The sequence below is a fragment of the Porites lutea genome, chromosome 2, assembly GCF_958299795.1.
Source record: "Porites lutea chromosome 2, jaPorLute2.1, whole genome shotgun sequence".
Lineage (NCBI taxonomy): Eukaryota > Metazoa > Cnidaria > Anthozoa > Scleractinia > Poritidae > Porites > Porites lutea.
This window is the reverse complement of record NC_133202.1, coordinates 13,612,978-13,631,135: the sequence shown is the minus strand read 5'-3', so window position 1 is coordinate 13,631,135 and position 18,158 is coordinate 13,612,978. Positions and strand designations below refer to the sequence as shown.

Here is an 18,158-nt window from a genome sequence, read left to right as displayed (position 1 = left end):
CCCTAACTCAGTGATTGGCCTCAACAGTTCCACGGCAAACAAGACAACTATGACCAATCTTCCTTAAAGTTTTGAGTCACTTCTCGCTTCCTCAACTACTCTTTGAATGAATAAACAATGTATTGTATTAACTTTATTCTTTATTTATACAACCAAAGTTGTTCCAGCAAGAGTAACTTGTAGGTTCAGAGAATAAAAAAAAACAAAGCAAAAACAAAACAACAACGAAGATTAAAAGGTGATGTTACACAGCAAGATTCCCAACAACGATTTTGAGAGCAACACAGAGTTGGAAGTTCTTGAAGATCAATTTTCTGCGGAATTTTTGCGTTGCAAGTTTTTGGTCCATGATCAAAAACTTCAACGCCGTGTTGTGCTAAAAGCCTCCGTTGCAAGGGTTCATAGTAACAGGACCCATACATCTTTCTAGCCACAATAATTATTCCACTGTTCTTTTGGCTTGCTATGTACCGCATAGCTTTTGCGCATGCACGAACACCATACCGGATATGGCCTCCGTTCACACATAAGAACGGTGATTTCGATGCGATTTTCATGACGGAGCGAAGCTACGTCAGGCCAATTGGACACTCCCATATTGAATAGGTGTACAAACTATACCAGTATAGCTTTTCGTGTCAACACAAAAAGCTAGCCGTTAAAGTATGAACATAGCTTTCGTCTTAAAGGGGCTATGACACGAGGTTATTTTCCGTGCTAAAATCGTTATTTGATGCCTTTTCCCATTCGCAAAATGCTCCTGTAGAACCAGACAAATTTCATCAGTGAGTACTAACCATAATCACTTAAGATGATTTTCGCAGCCATAGCATTCAAAATTGAAAATGTTTGCCCAACTTTTCCATCTTCATCCTTACCATCCGTTGAAACAGACGGCCGGAAACAGTTTCACTAACCATTTTTTTTGGCCTGAATATTAATAGTCTTAAATTAACTAGACTTATGTTTGGAATTCAATAATGAGGTGAAGACAGACTTTAGCGTTTTAAAAAGATAAGAAAATTAGCGCGGCGTAGTCCCTTTAAGGTAAAGTTACACCGGACGATTTGCAACGACGATTTTTAGCGCAACAAAGCGTTGCAATGTTGGAACAATGTTGCAGCTATTCGAAACAATGTTGCAACAATACTGCAACGTTGCATTGCGCTAAAAATCGTCGTTTCGAAGAGTCCCGTGTAACATCACCTCTAAGGAGTTTTTAATTAGAAAGAAAAAGTGATGTAGAAAAACAGTGCATGCATGGACAGAAGGGCAAGCCATCTGTCAAAAGCTTAAATATTTTATCCTTAATTGCTAAAAGTTTTAAAATCATTCTGTTTTGGGTTTTGCACCAGATTCGGCTTCTTCGTCGGATTCTTTGGGTTCTTTAGTCTGTTCGTGGTCACCATCGTCAAACTCAACAGCATCATCTTCTTCATCGAGTTCCTCTTCGGGCCCAGGGTCAGCGATACACAGCATATAAATAACAAATGAAAACACAAGCAACGGGAAGCCAAACATGACTAATGCAGCAATCGGTTGGGTAGTCCAGATCTCCTATATTAGACAAATAAAATACACATAACGTCGTTTTTATTCAGAAACTCAAGGGTAGATCCAGGTTTTTGTAAGAGGCAGTGGCCGAAACTAATCGAATCCCCTCTGGACAAGGATTCATCGGTTCATTTGATCTACCATGATTCGAGTGATCTCAGATCACTGATCCTTATCCGGATCATCTCAAATAAGGAACGCACCCCAAAAGCTCGACCGGTACCTTGTGAATGTAGCGTAAATCTATTTGCCTTTTTTGCCGTTCTCGTTGACGTCGCTGTTGTCGTTGCTTAACCTTCCTCGTAACTAAGAACGACAACAGTATACTGTTTTTCGGATGTTGTTTTGTTTGTATATTTGTGACTCAAATACTGAACATACGAATTGCCAAAAATTAACAAAACTTTGTTTTCAAAGAGAAAAACCAGACAGGACCAAATTCAAAACTTAGTTCACGTAAAAAGCAAGAAATGCCTATTCACAAAATCATCTCTTGGTCTGCAAAAACAAAGTGTCACCCGGTGTATCTATCCAGCTAGTGATCTGGAAATTCGCGCCGGAAGTTTAAAGCGATACCAATTCACTTTTAGTTTACTAGTGACTTTCTCACTTCCGGCCTCGTCGTTGTTTCGTAAGCACTCTACTTCACGAAGCAAGCTCAGTTTAAAGTAATAAGTAGTTTTACATCTTATTCACTTACATAAATTGTCTTTATTAGGTCCCAAATTCCCTACAAGAAATTAAAAATTTACATCCATTTAAAATATCAAAACCACGCTTTGACAAGAGAAAAAAGATAAAGCAACCTTTCATGTCTGAGGTAAACTTACTCTGTACAACCTCTGGAAATAGGAATCTCCGCCATATCCCTAAAAAGATATTTACAAAAATCAAATACAAATTTAAGACCTCAAATTTCCCTACCCTTTCATCGAGAGAGCTATAAATTAAACTCGCCTGACCGTGATATGACAGCTGACATCATACACCGTAATTTTTAGGGAGTTATTATAACTCCAAAAATGGAGTAAAAATTTTAGGTACAGGATAACCCCTTTTTTGGGGTTATTTTAACTCCTAATTTAACTCCGAATTTGGGGTCATTTTTACTCCTGAAAAAGAGTTCTTTTTACTCCCACTCTGGAGTTAAAATTACTCCAAAATGGGGTTATTTGTACTCCTTACATGGGGTGTTTTTACTCTTTTTGGAGTTAATTTAACTCTGAAAGTGGAGTAAAAATTTTAGGTACAGGATAACTCCATTTTTGGGGTTATTTTAACTCCTCAATATCTGGGGTCACTTTTACTCCTGAAAAAGAGTTCTTTAAACTCCTTTTTGGAGTTAAAGTAACTCCACGAAAAATAACTCCACTGTAAGGAGTTAAATTAGCCCCACCAGAGGAGTTATTATAACTCCCTGAAAATTACAGTGTATGAGGAGCCCAATTTTCTACAAGCTAATTAGCTTCTATTTGGCTTCCTCACCACTCTTATCTAAATCTTAGTAATGATATATATATATATATATATTTTTTTTTTTCATTTTCTTTCTATAGTATTTATTTTATGTGGCAAATGTAAATAAATAAAAATAAATAAATAAAATAAATAAAATACCTGAAGCCTGAAAAAGGTAGCCCTTTTGGGTGGGGCATTCCTCTATAGGCTATTATAGGGAGTAACCCACGGGCTTCACGGTCATCGCTGTCATGGCCGTTAACCCCTTCTAATATACATCATACCTTTGCACGCCCCTCCAACACATCCTCAAGGAAGGACACAAGTTGTTCTTCCGTGAATTCATCTTTGATTTCTGAATACTGCTTTAAATAATAAACTTGATCTGTAGTGTTGTATGCCATAAGATAAGGTGCAGGTAGTGAACTGAGAAAAAAAAATTGATTTGAGTGGAGTTAAGTCAATGAACACTGGCTTAGTGAACGCTTTCGTATTGTTTTTAAAACTTCTTTGTAAGGGGTTTCAATTTAACGATTTCAAAAAGGAAAAAAATGTTATTGCCACTCTTCGACACTCTTCGTCCTGAGAATTAATATGTTAAATACCAGTCAGTTATAACTTTACTTTCTCTCAACAGTTTTCTTTAAGTCCCAAAAGTGACCAACATCAATGTTCTCCTCAAGCTACGTGCAAACAAACGCAACAACTCCGAACATTGTTGGGCCAACAATGTTGGGAGTTGTTTCATGCGTGTTGGCAGTGGTGTGCAAACGGATGCAACAACTCCCAACAATGCTGGGACCTGCAGTGCATCATGGGAAGGATACAGCCCATAAGTCTTTGTAAACTATGTGTAATGCGCCTATGCGACCCTAACAATTTTGGAAGAGCTGTGCAAACGGATCCAACATTGTTGAGCGATGCTTCGACGATCACTGAACGAAAGAAATGTTGGGAGTTGTTGACTCAAAAGTTTGACCGCTTCATACTCTGCGCAGCAAATCCCAACAACGCGAAACAACATGCAACAGGGTGTGCAAACGGCTGCAACTTGTAACATCCAACAATAAATGTTGCTTCTGTTTGCAGGGGCTTAACAATATCAATATTTAATTCAGAGATCCAGGTTATGAGAATTAATAAAATGATCATCCTAAAGTAAAATGCTTTCATCTCTTCTCAAATTCTCTCAACTAATTCTTAAGTGTATTAAGATCACGGTTGAAAATTTGTTTGTGGATTTGGGAATATTACATATTAAATACAGGTTTCATTATGTTTATTGCCACCCATTTTATGCAGGCCTGCAATGATAATTACAAGTGATTCAATCATTTGATTTTGTTACCTCATCATAATGTTGGATGCTATACTGTCTCCCAACATCCAACCAAACTGAAAGAATCTGAAACAAAAATTCAGCAGGATTACCGAGTAGTAAATGTAAGATTACAATAATTTGACACCAGATGTCGCAACATTCTAATCTTATTTCAAGAGGGAAAAAGGGGGAAAGGGGAGGGAGGAGGTGATCTTCATCACTGTACATCTGCATTTTCAGGTGGTCTAAGGTCTTCATTTTCAGAGGTCATCATTTTCACAACAACCACAGACCAAACTTTCTGTAAGCATTGCTGCAAATGTTACCACAATGTTGGTTCCAACTACGATTATGAGTAAATCTTAGTTGTAACTGATGTTGTGCACTGAGCAAAGTCCTATTGATGCAACAGGTCTATTAAACATAGTACTTTTAAATGTGCTTACCTGTGGAATTTTTCTCTTTCATTAATCGCAACGTTCTTAACAACTTCGCTCACTCTAAAAAATTAGTTAAAAGGCAAGTTTAATAACATTCAAGTCGCAGTATATTAAAGGGCACTGAAAATGATGCGATAGTTGTTCACAAGAGTCTTGCAAAATATAGAGCGTTTTCACATGACGTCACGGTGGCCATATTGGCGTTCCAAAACAATGAAACGATGGCCATGTTAGTGTACCAAGAATATCCTGTGCGAGCTTAACTGTTTTCTTTAATATGTAAACGCTTTCTTTTGTTCCAATAAATTGACATTTAAGCTGGCCATGTGGGTGAAAACGATCTATTGAAAATAATGCCCATATACTGAGGACAAAACAAATAAATATACATGATAGATTTTTTTGAAAAGTCTACTTAGCCTGTTCAGATTTTTTTTTTCTTTTGTCCCAGGCAGAAAATCAAATTCAAAGCAAAAAGATACATGGTAATTACTGTAAGGTAATCCAAGATAGTTTTGGATTCTGTATTTCATGTTGTTCATTCTCTATTCCAAGTACTGGATTAATTCCAGATTTCTTGTCTTTGGAACTTGGATAATATTTCCAGATTCCAATCAACTGAACTAAATTCTGGATTCCAAAGCCCAGGATTTCGGATTCTTGAAAAAAAATTCCCTGATTCCAGATTCTACAAGCAAAAAATTTCCCAGGCCTGGAATCCAGATAACCATGTGTAAGGAAAAATTGTTCCTTTGTTATTTTGTGCTGAACACAGAACACACCTTTCATTGAGCTTCTTCTTTTTCTTCTTCTCAGCAAGGATGGCAAGCATCATTACCTTACCTGTGACCACAAAAAAAATTCTTGTTAACCCTTTTTATCCTAAATATTCACAGGCATACTCTATGTACTGCACATTATAGCCATGGTCCTTCTGGTGAGAATTTGTTTGACAATCAAGACCTTTTTCACTTGTTGATGATTTTGTTTTATCTCAACTGAGTCCATTGCTAATGTTTTACAATTGAGCAGTGTGATTACCAGCAAGGAGAAGTTAAATGTTGGTCATCTGGTCAATCAAAAACGTTGGAGTGGGGTGGGGTGGGGGTGGTCTCAAAAAAAATTTTTTTCGGCCTCATATTGCTCTGAAAATAAGGGTGACCCGGCCCCCTGGGCCTCTCCACTGGATCTGCCACTGGTGTTAAATTCAAAACACAACAACAACAACAACAACAACAACAACAACAGCTAACTACAAAATTAGGTCCCAATACATTGGAAGTGAAGACTGATTTAATTTATAATGAATAGCCAACATTATTGTCATTTATCATAGAAGCTAGCATCTGCAAAATCTTTATACCTTTTGAATAGTGACAAAATTACACTTTTTTGTCCAACAATTCATCAGTGTCTCACAAATGCCTCGATTCAAACAAAAGAGATAAACTTTGAAAAACTGACATGGGAGGCTGGTACATATCATTGCAATCCATTACTAAAATATTATTCTTCAACTTGCTGTGTTGATTGTAATTGCTGTGTTGATTATCAAGGCTCTCAAGGGCTGATTTTGCTTGATACAGCTACTTTAAATTCTCAACAATGAAAGCATTAATGTTTTATAGTGTAAATGTACTAATAAATAAACAAATAAACAAATTAATAAAGAAATAACCTACCAGTCTCAGCAATGTCGTGAAAATTGGACTTGGTTACATGCACAAATCCTTCAAATCTCTCATTATTCACCCAGTCAGATACATTCTGTTCACTAACATCCTCAGACACTTCCAAGAAATAAATAATAAATAAAAAAGTTATTGTGGCTTCACTTCTAGTAAAAATAAATTTCTCTTTTCTTGGACAAAGATTGTCAACAGATCACCACAATCATGTAATGACTATCATCTCTTGTATGGAGTAGAAGACAGTAGTCGTATATTTCATTAACAAACATAAACAAAACATGTAAAAATTAATGAAATAATGTTTCAATGTTTCAGAATCTGTGAAACAAAGTAATACTAACTGCACACAAACCATGCATTTGAAGTAAACAATCAATATTGTAAATTAAACTCACTTTGGAATGAGAAAAAGGAATCATCCTTTGACACAAGAATGGTTGGTGCTTTTACTTGAACATCCTATAGAAGAAGAATTATTTCCTAGTTAACCCTCAAAGTTTTTAGAGTGACCAACCTCAATTTTCTCCGAACAATATTATTACATAATCAAGAGGAAAGGTTTTGAGAATCATTATGAATGATCACCAAAGGGAATACTTTGACCCCCCAACACATTTTTGGGGTTCAGGTGCATTCAGGGCTGTAAAATATAGGGCATGGGTTCATCCCCAAGGGTCAGACCAATACTCAGCGTCTGATAACTGAAAAATGAACGTACTGTACTGCCTTTGCCCTGCAAATGGCTAGACCTTCACATGGCTCAGATGACCGCGTAAAATGTCAATCCCGTCTCCAGCTGGGGACGTAAAAGTATTGTCCTCAATAAGCGCTTTTGTGAAAACAAAACATGCAAACTCAAAGAAAATGCCTTTCTTTCTTTTTTTCATCAGTATAATTTTAGCTAGATGTGTTAGTTTGAAGTTCATGCAAATTTAATTATATGAACACTAGAGATGGAAAACAATGAAGCAAAATGACATGCACATACATGCAAACAGAGTGGAAGGTCACCTTTCTCACTCAAAAATAAACCATAGCATGCAGAGAAACCTTGTTCTTACCTTAGGCAATACTTGAAGGTCAATATGATAAAAATAACTTTGAATGACTCTGCTTTCTGCGACGTCAGAATAAATATTCTAATAAAAGGAGAAAATCATAATTGTAAATTAATTAGATTTATACTTACAAGTTCTCTAGTAATAAAAACTAGAGCATGCACCTCAAGAAGATCATAAAAGTTTGATATTATACTGTGATGGGGAACTCATAAATGGGCAACTGGGATAGGCAGCTTTCATGAAGAAAGAATTTATTCAGTTTAAGAAAAATCAAAACAACGTGTTTTTTTTTTTTTTTTTTTTTCATGAAATCTACAGCATGCTATGATTTTTAGCCCGGTTATAGTCATTTCATCTGGTCAATCTACCTGATATCTATAGCTGTTATAAAGGTGAATAAAATGGTTATGCCTGTGACTAGAGATTGACTGAAATGGATGATAAGCAGTCTTTAAACACTTCTGCCTCATTTAATATCATAATAGGGACTTTTAGATTGGACTACAAGTACGAGATGCTGAACAATTTCAAGTAAGAGTTTTAAAGCCAAATGCCTGTGCCTGATCATATAGAATTTTAATTATCACACCAATCTTTCATTATTAAGTGAACAACGGGAAAGAGGTATACATGTAGTTTAACCTTTTCAGTCCCAATAGTGATCAACATCAATTTTCTCCTAAAGATGTCCATACATTGGCAAGAGAAAAGGTTATGAGAGTTTATAAAATGATCATCAAAGAGAAAATACTTTGATCTTTTATCAAATTCTCTCAACTAATTCTTAAAGGAAATGTATAGAGACCAATTTGGAGAATTTGTATGCGGATATAGGGGCTTAAAGAATTAAGGAATACCATTTGCCCCAAATTCCAGAGTCATACATATACCAGTACTCAATATTGTACTTGTAGTCAGATCTAATGATCACTATTGTCTTCCAACAAACTCAGCCAACAATAGATTCAAATATTACCTTAATTTTCTCTGACAATTGAGAATTCTCATTGCTTGTCACCAGGAAAAAGCAAACATTTTTCTCTTTTCTTACTCTTTCCACTTGCTCTGTGTTATGAAGCTCTGTTACCGCAGGCCTGGTACAAAGAGACCACAATACATTACTTGTATGTACGTTACAGGTCAAAATCTGACTTAATTTTGATTTAACCAACAATCAGCTACAAAATTGTTGGGACATTAGGGCCGTTTATTCGAAAGAAAATAAGCCGCGGCTTACTCTGGCCGCGGTTTACATAAGACGCGAAAGGAACCATTTATACGAGTACGGCTTATATTAGACGCGAACTGCTCGTATAAATGGTTCACGGCTTAGTTCGCGGCCAGATTGGCCCAATGATGACGTAGTTTAGTTTTGGTGCCTCGTTTTGGGGTAATTGCGTTTGCATCTCGCAACAATGGCTTGGGCGAGCAAAAAAAATGCTTTTTTTTTTCACTGTCTTTTTCATTTTAATTTAAACTGTCTCTTTGGTCAAGATTGGGACAACGTTTGAGTGCATTTATACGAACACTTTCACGTCCAAGGTAAGCCGCGGCTTGGAGAAGCCCATCCCAAAACCCCTCGGCCAGGATAAGCCGCGGCTTGAGCTGGCCTTGGGTTGAATAAGCCATGAACATAGATTTTGTACCATTTATACAGGGTGTTCGCGTCTTATGTAAGCCGCAGCTTATTTTCTCTCATATAAACGGCCCTATTGTCTTCAAATTGGGTAGCGTCAGAGAAGAAAACCAATCCACAGACCTCGACCCTGCCATTTGTTCGAAGTAGATCGAGGTGTTTTGTTGTTTTCTACAGGTAGGTCAAACAGTGGCACAACATTGCGCGGAAGGGATGGGGGAGGGACAGCTTTATTTTACCTTTTTTGATTTAGCAAAACGTTGGAGAGGACCTTTTAATGGAAGTGTCCCAGCTAATTTTGTCACTGATTGTAGGTTACTGTCAATTTCCAACGTCTCCAAACCATAGAATATGAAACAGGTCAAAATTACATTCAAGTTAAACTTTTTTAACCTAGGTTGATTTTCAACTTTCTTTGTCTCCTAGCCTTAAACCATGAATCAACAAAGAATCAACCTAGGTTAAAAATTTTAACCTGAATTTAATTTTGACCGGTAACAAATGCAAAGGAAACATTAGAGAATAAATCTAGGTTAAAAACTTTTAACCTGAAATCAAAGTTGACCTGTAACATATACAGTAAAACCCCGCCTTACAACCATACAAAATGGCCATACATTTTCTTGTAAGAATATATACCCTCACTAATATGGTCACCTGTTAATACAGCCAAATTTTTTTGGCCCATTGGTGACAGTATTATTTTGCGGGGTTCCACTGTATTTTAGAAAATATTAACATTGAACAGGGGTATTTATGGTGATAGCAAAAGTTGGACAACCCAAGAGAAACTACTAAAAGCTTGAAATGGGGAGGGGGGGGGTAAGTTTTCAGGGTAAAATAGAAATAAAAATAGAAAATAAAGCCAAAAGGAAAGGTACATTTAAATTTTAACTTGAGTTAGTCAAGAATTTGAGTTAACTGAGTTCAAGTTAACATGATCTTCCGTCATTTACAATTTACATAGATGGTGGGTTATGGACTGGGAAAAAAATGATCGAGTTACCTGTTGGCTCGCTCAGCAAACTGAACAATATCTTGAACTGTGCGTTCTCCTTCAAAGGTGATTATACGCTTTCCTCTAACACTGTAGTATTCATGTGAGTAAAATATATAATTTTCAGGTCAAAATGAAAAAGGTCAGGTCAAACTAGAATATACATCTGAAAGAAGCATTGAAAGTCAACAAAAGTTAAAAGAACAGGTTGACATAGCCGATAGGGAACACAAATTTATGGCGCATACTAGAAAGTCGTCAGTGGCCTTTTGATGACTGCTACGTAGGCTATACTCACAATTTTATTGAAGGATAACCTCTAATACCAAAGTCTCTTGCTATACCTGATAAAAAGTAAAAAAAAGAATAAATACAATAATAGAAAGAGTTATCAAAATTACTTACTAACCCATTCACCCCTGGAGATTTTGCCGAAAATGTGTTTTGAAGCAAGTCAAGCAGTTTTCTGGTCACTGTCGTGCTATAAAGAGCTAAAACTTATCACAAAGCCATTTACAGGTCGTACACTTCGCGGCCCTCTAATCCAGATGCAAAATATTAGCTTGCGAAGTTCGGGCATGTGCAGAAAGCAAAATTTCGAGTTTTAGGGTTTAGAAGTAACAGTAGTCTGGACTTTTACTTTTCGCTTTATCTCCTTCCCACTTTTTTTGCTTTTCTTGCCTCATTTTTTTTTCTCAGCTGAGCATTTAGTAGGCTTCATTTTGGTGGGAAAAGTTTTTAGGAAAGCTTTTAGGATCTTGGGATTATCATGATGACATCACAAGCGGTAGAAAGGACGTGGATCTGCATGGGTGGCTCAGGGGCGAATGGGTTTGGATATGATTAACCTAAGAAAAGTTTACAACTAAACAATTACTTAACCCATTCACCCTTAAAACTGCCTGTAACCACCCATGTGGACAAACGTCCCTTCTACCACTGTCTTGTGATGTCATCAGTTTGTTAAGGACAACTTTGTCAACTAACCTGTGCAGGATGAAGAGATCTTTCAAACCATACCAGAAAGAGCATGGTTCAGTCAAGGAGACCAGAGAAAAAATCAAAAATTCAAGTAACATTGACCCAAAAATCATGAACAATCTTGTTCTAATACCCACCTACATGTAACTTCCCTTCATCTAATCCTAAAAGCTTTCCCAAAAAATCCTTTCCCACTGAAATGAAGCCAACTAAATGCCCAGTAAAAGAAAAAAATGAGGCAAGAAAAGTAAAAGAAAAGGGTAGGAAAGAAAGCGAAACGAAAAGGTCAAGACTCCTGTGTCACTTTCAAACCCAACAACTATCTCAAAATTTTGCTTTCTTCGCATACGCAAACTTTGCAAGCTAATATTTTGTCATCTGGATCAGAAAGCAGCAAAGTGCAAGACCTGAAAATGGCTTTGTGGTAAATTTTAGCTCTTTACAGCCAAACATTGACTAAAAAACAGCTCGGCTTGCTTTCACATGCATTTTTTCGCAAAATTCCTAGGAGAGAGTGGGTTAATTATGATCTATTATGGAATCAAATAATAAATAAATTAAAATTCTTTATTTATTAACACATTAATAACAGCTGAATGGGCTATTGAGTCAGAGGCCATTTTTATTATATCAAAATAAGTCATACTTGAGAATCTGGTAGCATCTAACTTGGCCACTTTAATAGCAGAACCATGAAGAGTCCTGCCTACTTCTATCCAAATTGGTTCAAGTTTCTTGCAATAGCCACACCATGGTGCATAAAACTACAAAATCAAAACAACAAAAGGGTCTCTACACGAACTCTATCCAACCAAACAAAAAAAAAGATGTAAAAGCATAAAAATACTATTGCTGGGACATGCTGAGAAGAAAATAAAATATCTTTACATAGCCTCAATCACTCTTATAAAGATAATTGTCCTAATACATGTACAAGGACTGTGGAGCTGGAGGACTGGCCCAGTTTCTATGAGAATGAATTTTTTTTATTCTGGCAAAACAGAAAACATCATTTAAAGAGGAGGGGAAGATCAACTTCAAAAACTGTTGCACTCCCTTTCTAATTTGTATCCAAACAGTGGCAGGTTTTATCACATTGTTCACTGTGGTAGGATTAGCTCAGTTGGTTTACCCAGGCAGAATTAGCTCAGTTGGTAGAGCACTTTAATAAATGATGAGCAGGAGGTTGCAGGTTGGATTCCTGGAGCCAGACCAACACTAAGGGTCTTAAAATAACAGAGAAATGAAGGTACTCCTTTTGCACTGCAAGCGGCTTGACCTTCGCGTGGCTTGGTTGGAGTTGGAGTTGTTGGAGATGTAAAAATAGTGTCCCCAATTAGTACTTTCCTGCTAGGTACATTGACACTCAAATAAAGTGCATTTTTTTCTTATTGTTTGGATATTTTTATGAGGGAAAGGGAAAAAGGTGTGGAGCCTAAGAATGCCTCTCCTTCCTGCCCTTCCCCTTTGCACTACACACCAGGGGTGCATCCACACTTGTTTATAATGGTGCCTAAATTTTGTCATAAAGTTAGAATAATCAACCAGTTATTACCTTAATTTTATAATTTTCTCAATTAACACCTTCAGTGAATTGAAATATATGAAATGAATCAATTTATGTCACTTCCACCATCCTTTATATTATGAACTCAGAATGGCTTGCTCTCCAGCTGGCTTGACTAGCTCGATGAATAGAGCAAAGGTCAGGACGTGATTCCTGGTCAGGCCTGAATTTTTCAGTTTTTTTTTTACCTCTTAAGGAGCATGTGTTCCTTCACTTTCATAACACCCTCAGTATTTAATTGAAAATTGGCCTGGTGGATGCAGAATTTGTTTGAATCTAACTTTTTTTAAGAAAAGTTTTTTATTCCTTTTTTCTCAATAGGAAAGTATCTTGGTGCCCTTGTCCCTCTGCAAGTTCACTTTACTGCAAAGAAGGGGATTATTTACAACGGCCATTCAGTCATTGACAAAACATGTTATAGCAACTTTCATGCGGCAGAAATTAAATCCTACCTCGACAAGCCAGCTGCCCTCTTTCTTAAGATCTGCAAAACTGTCACAGACAAAGCAATAAGGAAGAAATAATAAGAATAATTAAGTAGCATTTTTAATTTAATTGAGCTTATCGTATCTCTTGTTCGTCTTTAGGAACCTCTAACTAGATACGAAATTAAAACCCAGGCTTAATAAACCTGTATAAAATCAAATTTTCGTTAAAAAATACGTTAATAAACTTAGTAACAGAGCTAGTAAAATATTCCATGGCCAGTCTCACCTGTCATCAAGCTCTTGTACAAAAGCGCTACATCCACAAATCAGAACAACTGGCAACGAAAAACGTGAAAAATACGGAATAATCAAACTAAATACAACATATGAAAGTAAAAGAAATTGCATTTACCTAGTGAAGGCATTGAAAGACACAATAAACGATGAAATGCACTTTTGTGGGCCGCCATTTTGGACAGCTGCTTTGCTACCTCGTCCCAGGCCTCTGGCTAATTGGACAGTTTCTTCTCCCCTCCCCTTCCCTCTTCTTCCCTTGTTTTGTTCCACTCGCGCGGAATCTCGAAACGCTTGCCACGGAGGCTAAATTCTATTTTTGTTTTGTTTTGTGTCTTCAGCAAAGGTTAAAAATGGACATTGGTGCTTTGGCAAGCCTGAAGGCGACATTTCAAGACGCCACCAATGGCTTCCCCGCGAAATGATCCCGTCCGAGGAACGGCCGCAAACATTCATTCCAGGATTCATTTCGCGGGGAAACCAGTAGTCTTCCTCGAAGCAGTTTTTTGGTGGCGTCGTAAAATGTCAGCTGTTTTCGCAGGCTTTGTTTGTGCTAAATCGGAGTCTGCTCTTTCGAAAATCGTAAAACCTCCTCCTTGTTAAATACAAGCATTTTGCTCTTGAAAAAATCTGGAAAATTAGCGTGCCTCTCTCATGTACTCTCTATCACCAGTTATGGGCTCCTGCGACCACCCAGTTCAAACGACAGCGCACAGCCTGGAGAAGTAAAGGAAACTCCTAAATCCAAAAGCAAACGCCGCTTTTTTAAATAATTTCCGATTTTAAAAAAACAAACTCCAATTTCCGAAAACCGACCTTGATTTCCAAAAACAACCTCCATTTTCGAAAAGTCAAACTCTGATTTTGCTCAGTCAAACAGCCCTTAAAGTAGCTCTGTACCTTGACCAAACCACCCAAAACCATTGGCCCTGGTGTGACGGAAAGTCACGCGAGGTTGATTTTCGCGCCAGCTAAGCGGGCAGCTCACTGGCCAATAAAATCGAGGAATTTTTTTTCCACCGGAAGTTTACTATAAGATACGGATAAAATTAAAAATGCTTGTTACCGGATACCTATGATGTTAAGGTCTTTGTCTAGGGCTTTCAGCAGCAATCACACGGTGATGTTTTCCGGAACATTTTTACTACTATATTTTGCCTTTTCTGGCAGTCTTGCTGCAGATATCAGATCAAAAGCGAATCTACCTCATCCCTTCTTGTATTTTAACGAGAATGAGATTACAGATCTTCAACATCGTGCAAGAACAACACACGCTGAAATAGCGAGCAGGATTCGAGCGGTGACTCACGAAATAGCACAGAATCCAGAGAAATATCTACCGCCAAGAGAGTGGTCCACGTTTTCCAGCTCTTGGAACGAACGTTACGGAAACGATTTGACCGTGCTGGCGTTTTATTGCGTTTTAAAACCCGAGGATTTAAAGCTAAGAGAACTAGCGATTCTCTTTATGAATCGCCTCGAGAATCTGCCAAATTGGCGAGTGAACGCTACGTTGCATGACGATGTTCCGGTAGCACACTCGCTGACCGGCATGGCGACTGCCTACGACTTTTTATATAGCGTTTTAAACGATACGCAAAGAACTCGCTTTTTGAAGAAGATCGCATCTGTAACAAAAGAACTGTATGAAAGATCCTACGATCGCAAGTTGTGGTGGGGAAATTGTTACCTTCAAAATCACGTTGCTACGAATTATATGGCTATTTTAACGGGCGCTCTAGTTGTCTCCAGGCATCAGAAAGTGGACGGTGAAACATGGATGTCACGCGCTCATCTAATGCTGAGTAGGAATTTAGAGTTATTGAACAATGTAGTGGATGGCTCGATAGATGAAGGTGTAGCTTATGCAACTTACACGTCACGCTCTTTGACACAGTATGTGTTCTTTGCGTTACGCCACTTCCGGCGCGATTTCACGCATAACCCTTGGTTCAGAGAGCACCTTTGGTTTATACACTATACTGTCCTTCCTGGGTTTAAACAGACCGTGGGTATTGGTGATTCAAATCGCAACTGGTTCTACGGCCCAGAGAGTCAGTTAGTGTTTCTCGATAGTTATGTGCTTAAGAATGGATTGGGAAACTGGTTAGCTCGACAAATCACAGTACATCGAGACACGAAACCACCCTTTGCTCAAGCAAAGTCACATGTTAACTGCATGCTGCACACGGAATTTCTGTTTTACAATGCCAGCATTGTGCCGAAAGCTCAACCAAATCCCTCCTTGCCACGCCTTCACGTGTTCGCTGACTGGGGAGTTGTCACTTATGGCGGTGGAGTAGTCACGTCCCATAGAAACCGCCCAGACAACCCACTGATATGGCAAAAAACATTTCTTTCCTTTAAATGCAGCGTTCTTCATGGAAGAGCTGTTAATTCTATCGTCAGAGGAAGACGCTTGCATTCCTGGATTAGAAGATTGACGAATTTTAACCCAGGCCATGAGCATCCGGATCAAGGATCCTTCGTGTTCGCCCCAAATGGAGTGCCCTTTATTACTGATACATTATACGCTCCTAAATACACGTGGCTCAATAATGCCTTGGTATTTGGACCCTCTTTAAATTCAGCGTGTTTTAGCCCCTTCGAGGGACAAATAGGAGAGTGCCATGGTTGGTTTAATTTCAAAACAATGTCTGCTTGGAGAGCAGAAGGGGAAATTGTTTCTGCTTCACACGAAGGCGACATGGTTTTTGCTAGCGGTGAAATGAGCCAGTGGTATCGAGCAGAGTTAGGCCTTTTGAGCGTCTATCGTTGCCTGGTGATGCTGACTCCAAGCGTTCTATTAGTTGTTGATCACATTGAACGAAAGCGAGGAGGAGAAGCATCGATTATGAGCGCCTTCTTTCACAATGTGGACCACCCCTTTAAACTCAACACAAATTCGTTTGCCAGCATCTCAATAGATGGACTTTTGCATCAAGTTCATTGGTTTAATTTTAATCTCGGCACGAAAAGCTTAGTCGAAGCAAAAACGTACGTTACAAACTATAAATCCATGAAGACAAACTATCTTAATGTAACCACGCCACTAGAAGCGCATATTACTAGAACCGCGTATCTTTTCCTGGGACCTGGGAACAGCATAGAACCTGCTCAAGTACTACATTCCCATGAACTTGGGTTAGAACTACTATTGATCGTCAATAGGGTGAAATATCTCGTTTCTATAGCAACACAACATAACCAGCCCTACTCGAGATACAAGTTCCTGGGCTTTGGGGGATTTTGCAAAGTACGAATCAACAATAGCAAGACAATACGCTTTGGTCTGGATGTTATTTCCAAATCTGAGGTGATCGATGTGACTGAATCGCCCAGTGGACTGACGTGGCCAATGTGGAGTATTTTTCCAACGCTTTGTCTTATATTCGGCATTTCAAGCACCTTTTTCCTTTTTTATTATCAGCTTCGACGTCAACTGATTGGACGGAACATCCGTAAAACAGTCTTTTTGGGCCTTTTGGCGATTTGGATAATTCTTACCTTCGTGATCAATATTGATTTGACTTTGACTGGGCCAATAGAAATGAAATTTACGAAAAACAACGAAAATTTCGAACCCGAAGAAACCCCTCCATTTGTTTTTTACACTTCTCTTCCAATGGCCGGAAGTGAAATTCTGCATTACCTGTTTAAGAATACTTCAGACTTCTTTTACGCTGGCCTCCACGAATCCACGCACAAATTTCTAAATCCTTGCGGGACGTATTCTCTCTTTCTGCCATCTAATGATACAGCTCATCTGAGAAAGTGGCTTAGAGCTTTGTCCAAAGATCTGAAAGGGTTCCTGCCAAACTTAAGTAAAATATCCCGTAAGTTATTACCCTCCGTTCGACTTGGAAACCCTGGATGGAGCTTGAAACTTGGGTGGTTAAGAAAAGTCGTAGGACAAAGAATGCGCGCTATTGTTGTAGTGAGAGACCCTAGGGGTTGGGTGAACTTCTGGCTTCGTGAAATGCACGCGGATAGCACACTTCGTGTCGAAGTTCACAAAGCCATTGATGTGATCAGAAAACTGAAGTGCCACAATAAATACTTGTCTTCCTTTGCACCGGAATTTAAAGAACTTAGAGACGCTACGCTTGAATACGGAAACGGAACTAACAAAGACATTGTTTCGTTTCTGGCTCATCTTTGGAAGACGCAAATGCAAGCAACGTACAGGGCAAATTTTCACCTTCCTCAGGAATCCATTCACTATGTACACTTCGAAGATCTGATTAACAAGCCTCGGAAAACTGCTCAGAGACTGTTTCAATTTTTAGGTGTTCCCCTTTCACCCAGAGCTGAACATCGTATTCTCACCGCAGTAAAAACGTCACAGTTCTCTCTAGGTGCCTCAAGAGAGGTGCTTGGAACCAAAGCTGCAACGGCCTGGGAACGTGAGCTGACTGACAAAGAAGCTGAGCAAATCAAAGAAATCTGTACTGATGTGATGATCAGATTTCGCTATGCTTTCGCTGAGGAGTTTAATTGGTGAACAGATTAAAGCTCTTAACAATTCACCTCTGCGAGGCGATAGTCAGTCAGTGCAGAATATAAAGGAATTTTCGACTACAATTTTTTTAAGAAGCTTGTTATTTACTATCCTCGAAAACCTAGGGGCGGTCAGTCGAGTCGGGAGAAATGACGCGACGAAAGTTTTCAAGAACGGGTTAAAGAGCCCCTTTGTACCGACTCTCACCGGACCTTTTTTAAACGGTCAA

The 18,158-nt window shown here is 38.4% G+C and overlaps 2 protein-coding genes across 2 annotated transcripts; one reads left to right on the top strand and one right to left on the bottom strand.

Annotated features, from left to right (window-relative positions):
* Nucleotides 1-122: 122 nt before the first annotated feature.
* On the bottom strand, nucleotides 123-13,626 carry LOC140927795 (protein disulfide-isomerase TMX3-like). Its single transcript, XM_073377478.1, has 17 exons — nucleotides 13,547-13,626; nucleotides 13,421-13,469; nucleotides 13,159-13,198; nucleotides 11,786-11,903; nucleotides 10,457-10,502; nucleotides 10,168-10,248; nucleotides 8,502-8,619; nucleotides 7,526-7,603; nucleotides 6,860-6,923; nucleotides 6,456-6,563; nucleotides 5,556-5,616; nucleotides 4,780-4,833; nucleotides 4,361-4,417; nucleotides 3,297-3,438; nucleotides 2,385-2,423; nucleotides 2,255-2,284; nucleotides 123-1,557 (listed from the first exon to the last, which is right to left on the bottom strand). The coding sequence occupies exons 1-17, from the start codon at nucleotides 13,602-13,604 to the stop codon at nucleotides 1,330-1,332; spliced, it is 1,371 nt and encodes a 456-aa protein (XP_073233579.1). The 5' UTR covers nucleotides 13,605-13,626; the 3' UTR covers nucleotides 123-1,329.
* Nucleotides 13,627-14,535: 909 nt separating this feature from the next.
* Nucleotides 14,536-18,031, top strand: LOC140927782 (dermatan-sulfate epimerase-like protein). The gene has a single exon (XM_073377462.1). It carries the CDS (start codon nucleotides 14,552-14,554, stop codon nucleotides 17,930-17,932), a length of 3,381 nt encoding a protein of 1,126 aa, XP_073233563.1. The 5' UTR covers nucleotides 14,536-14,551; the 3' UTR covers nucleotides 17,933-18,031.
* The last annotated feature ends 127 nt before the right edge of the window (nucleotides 18,032-18,158 follow it).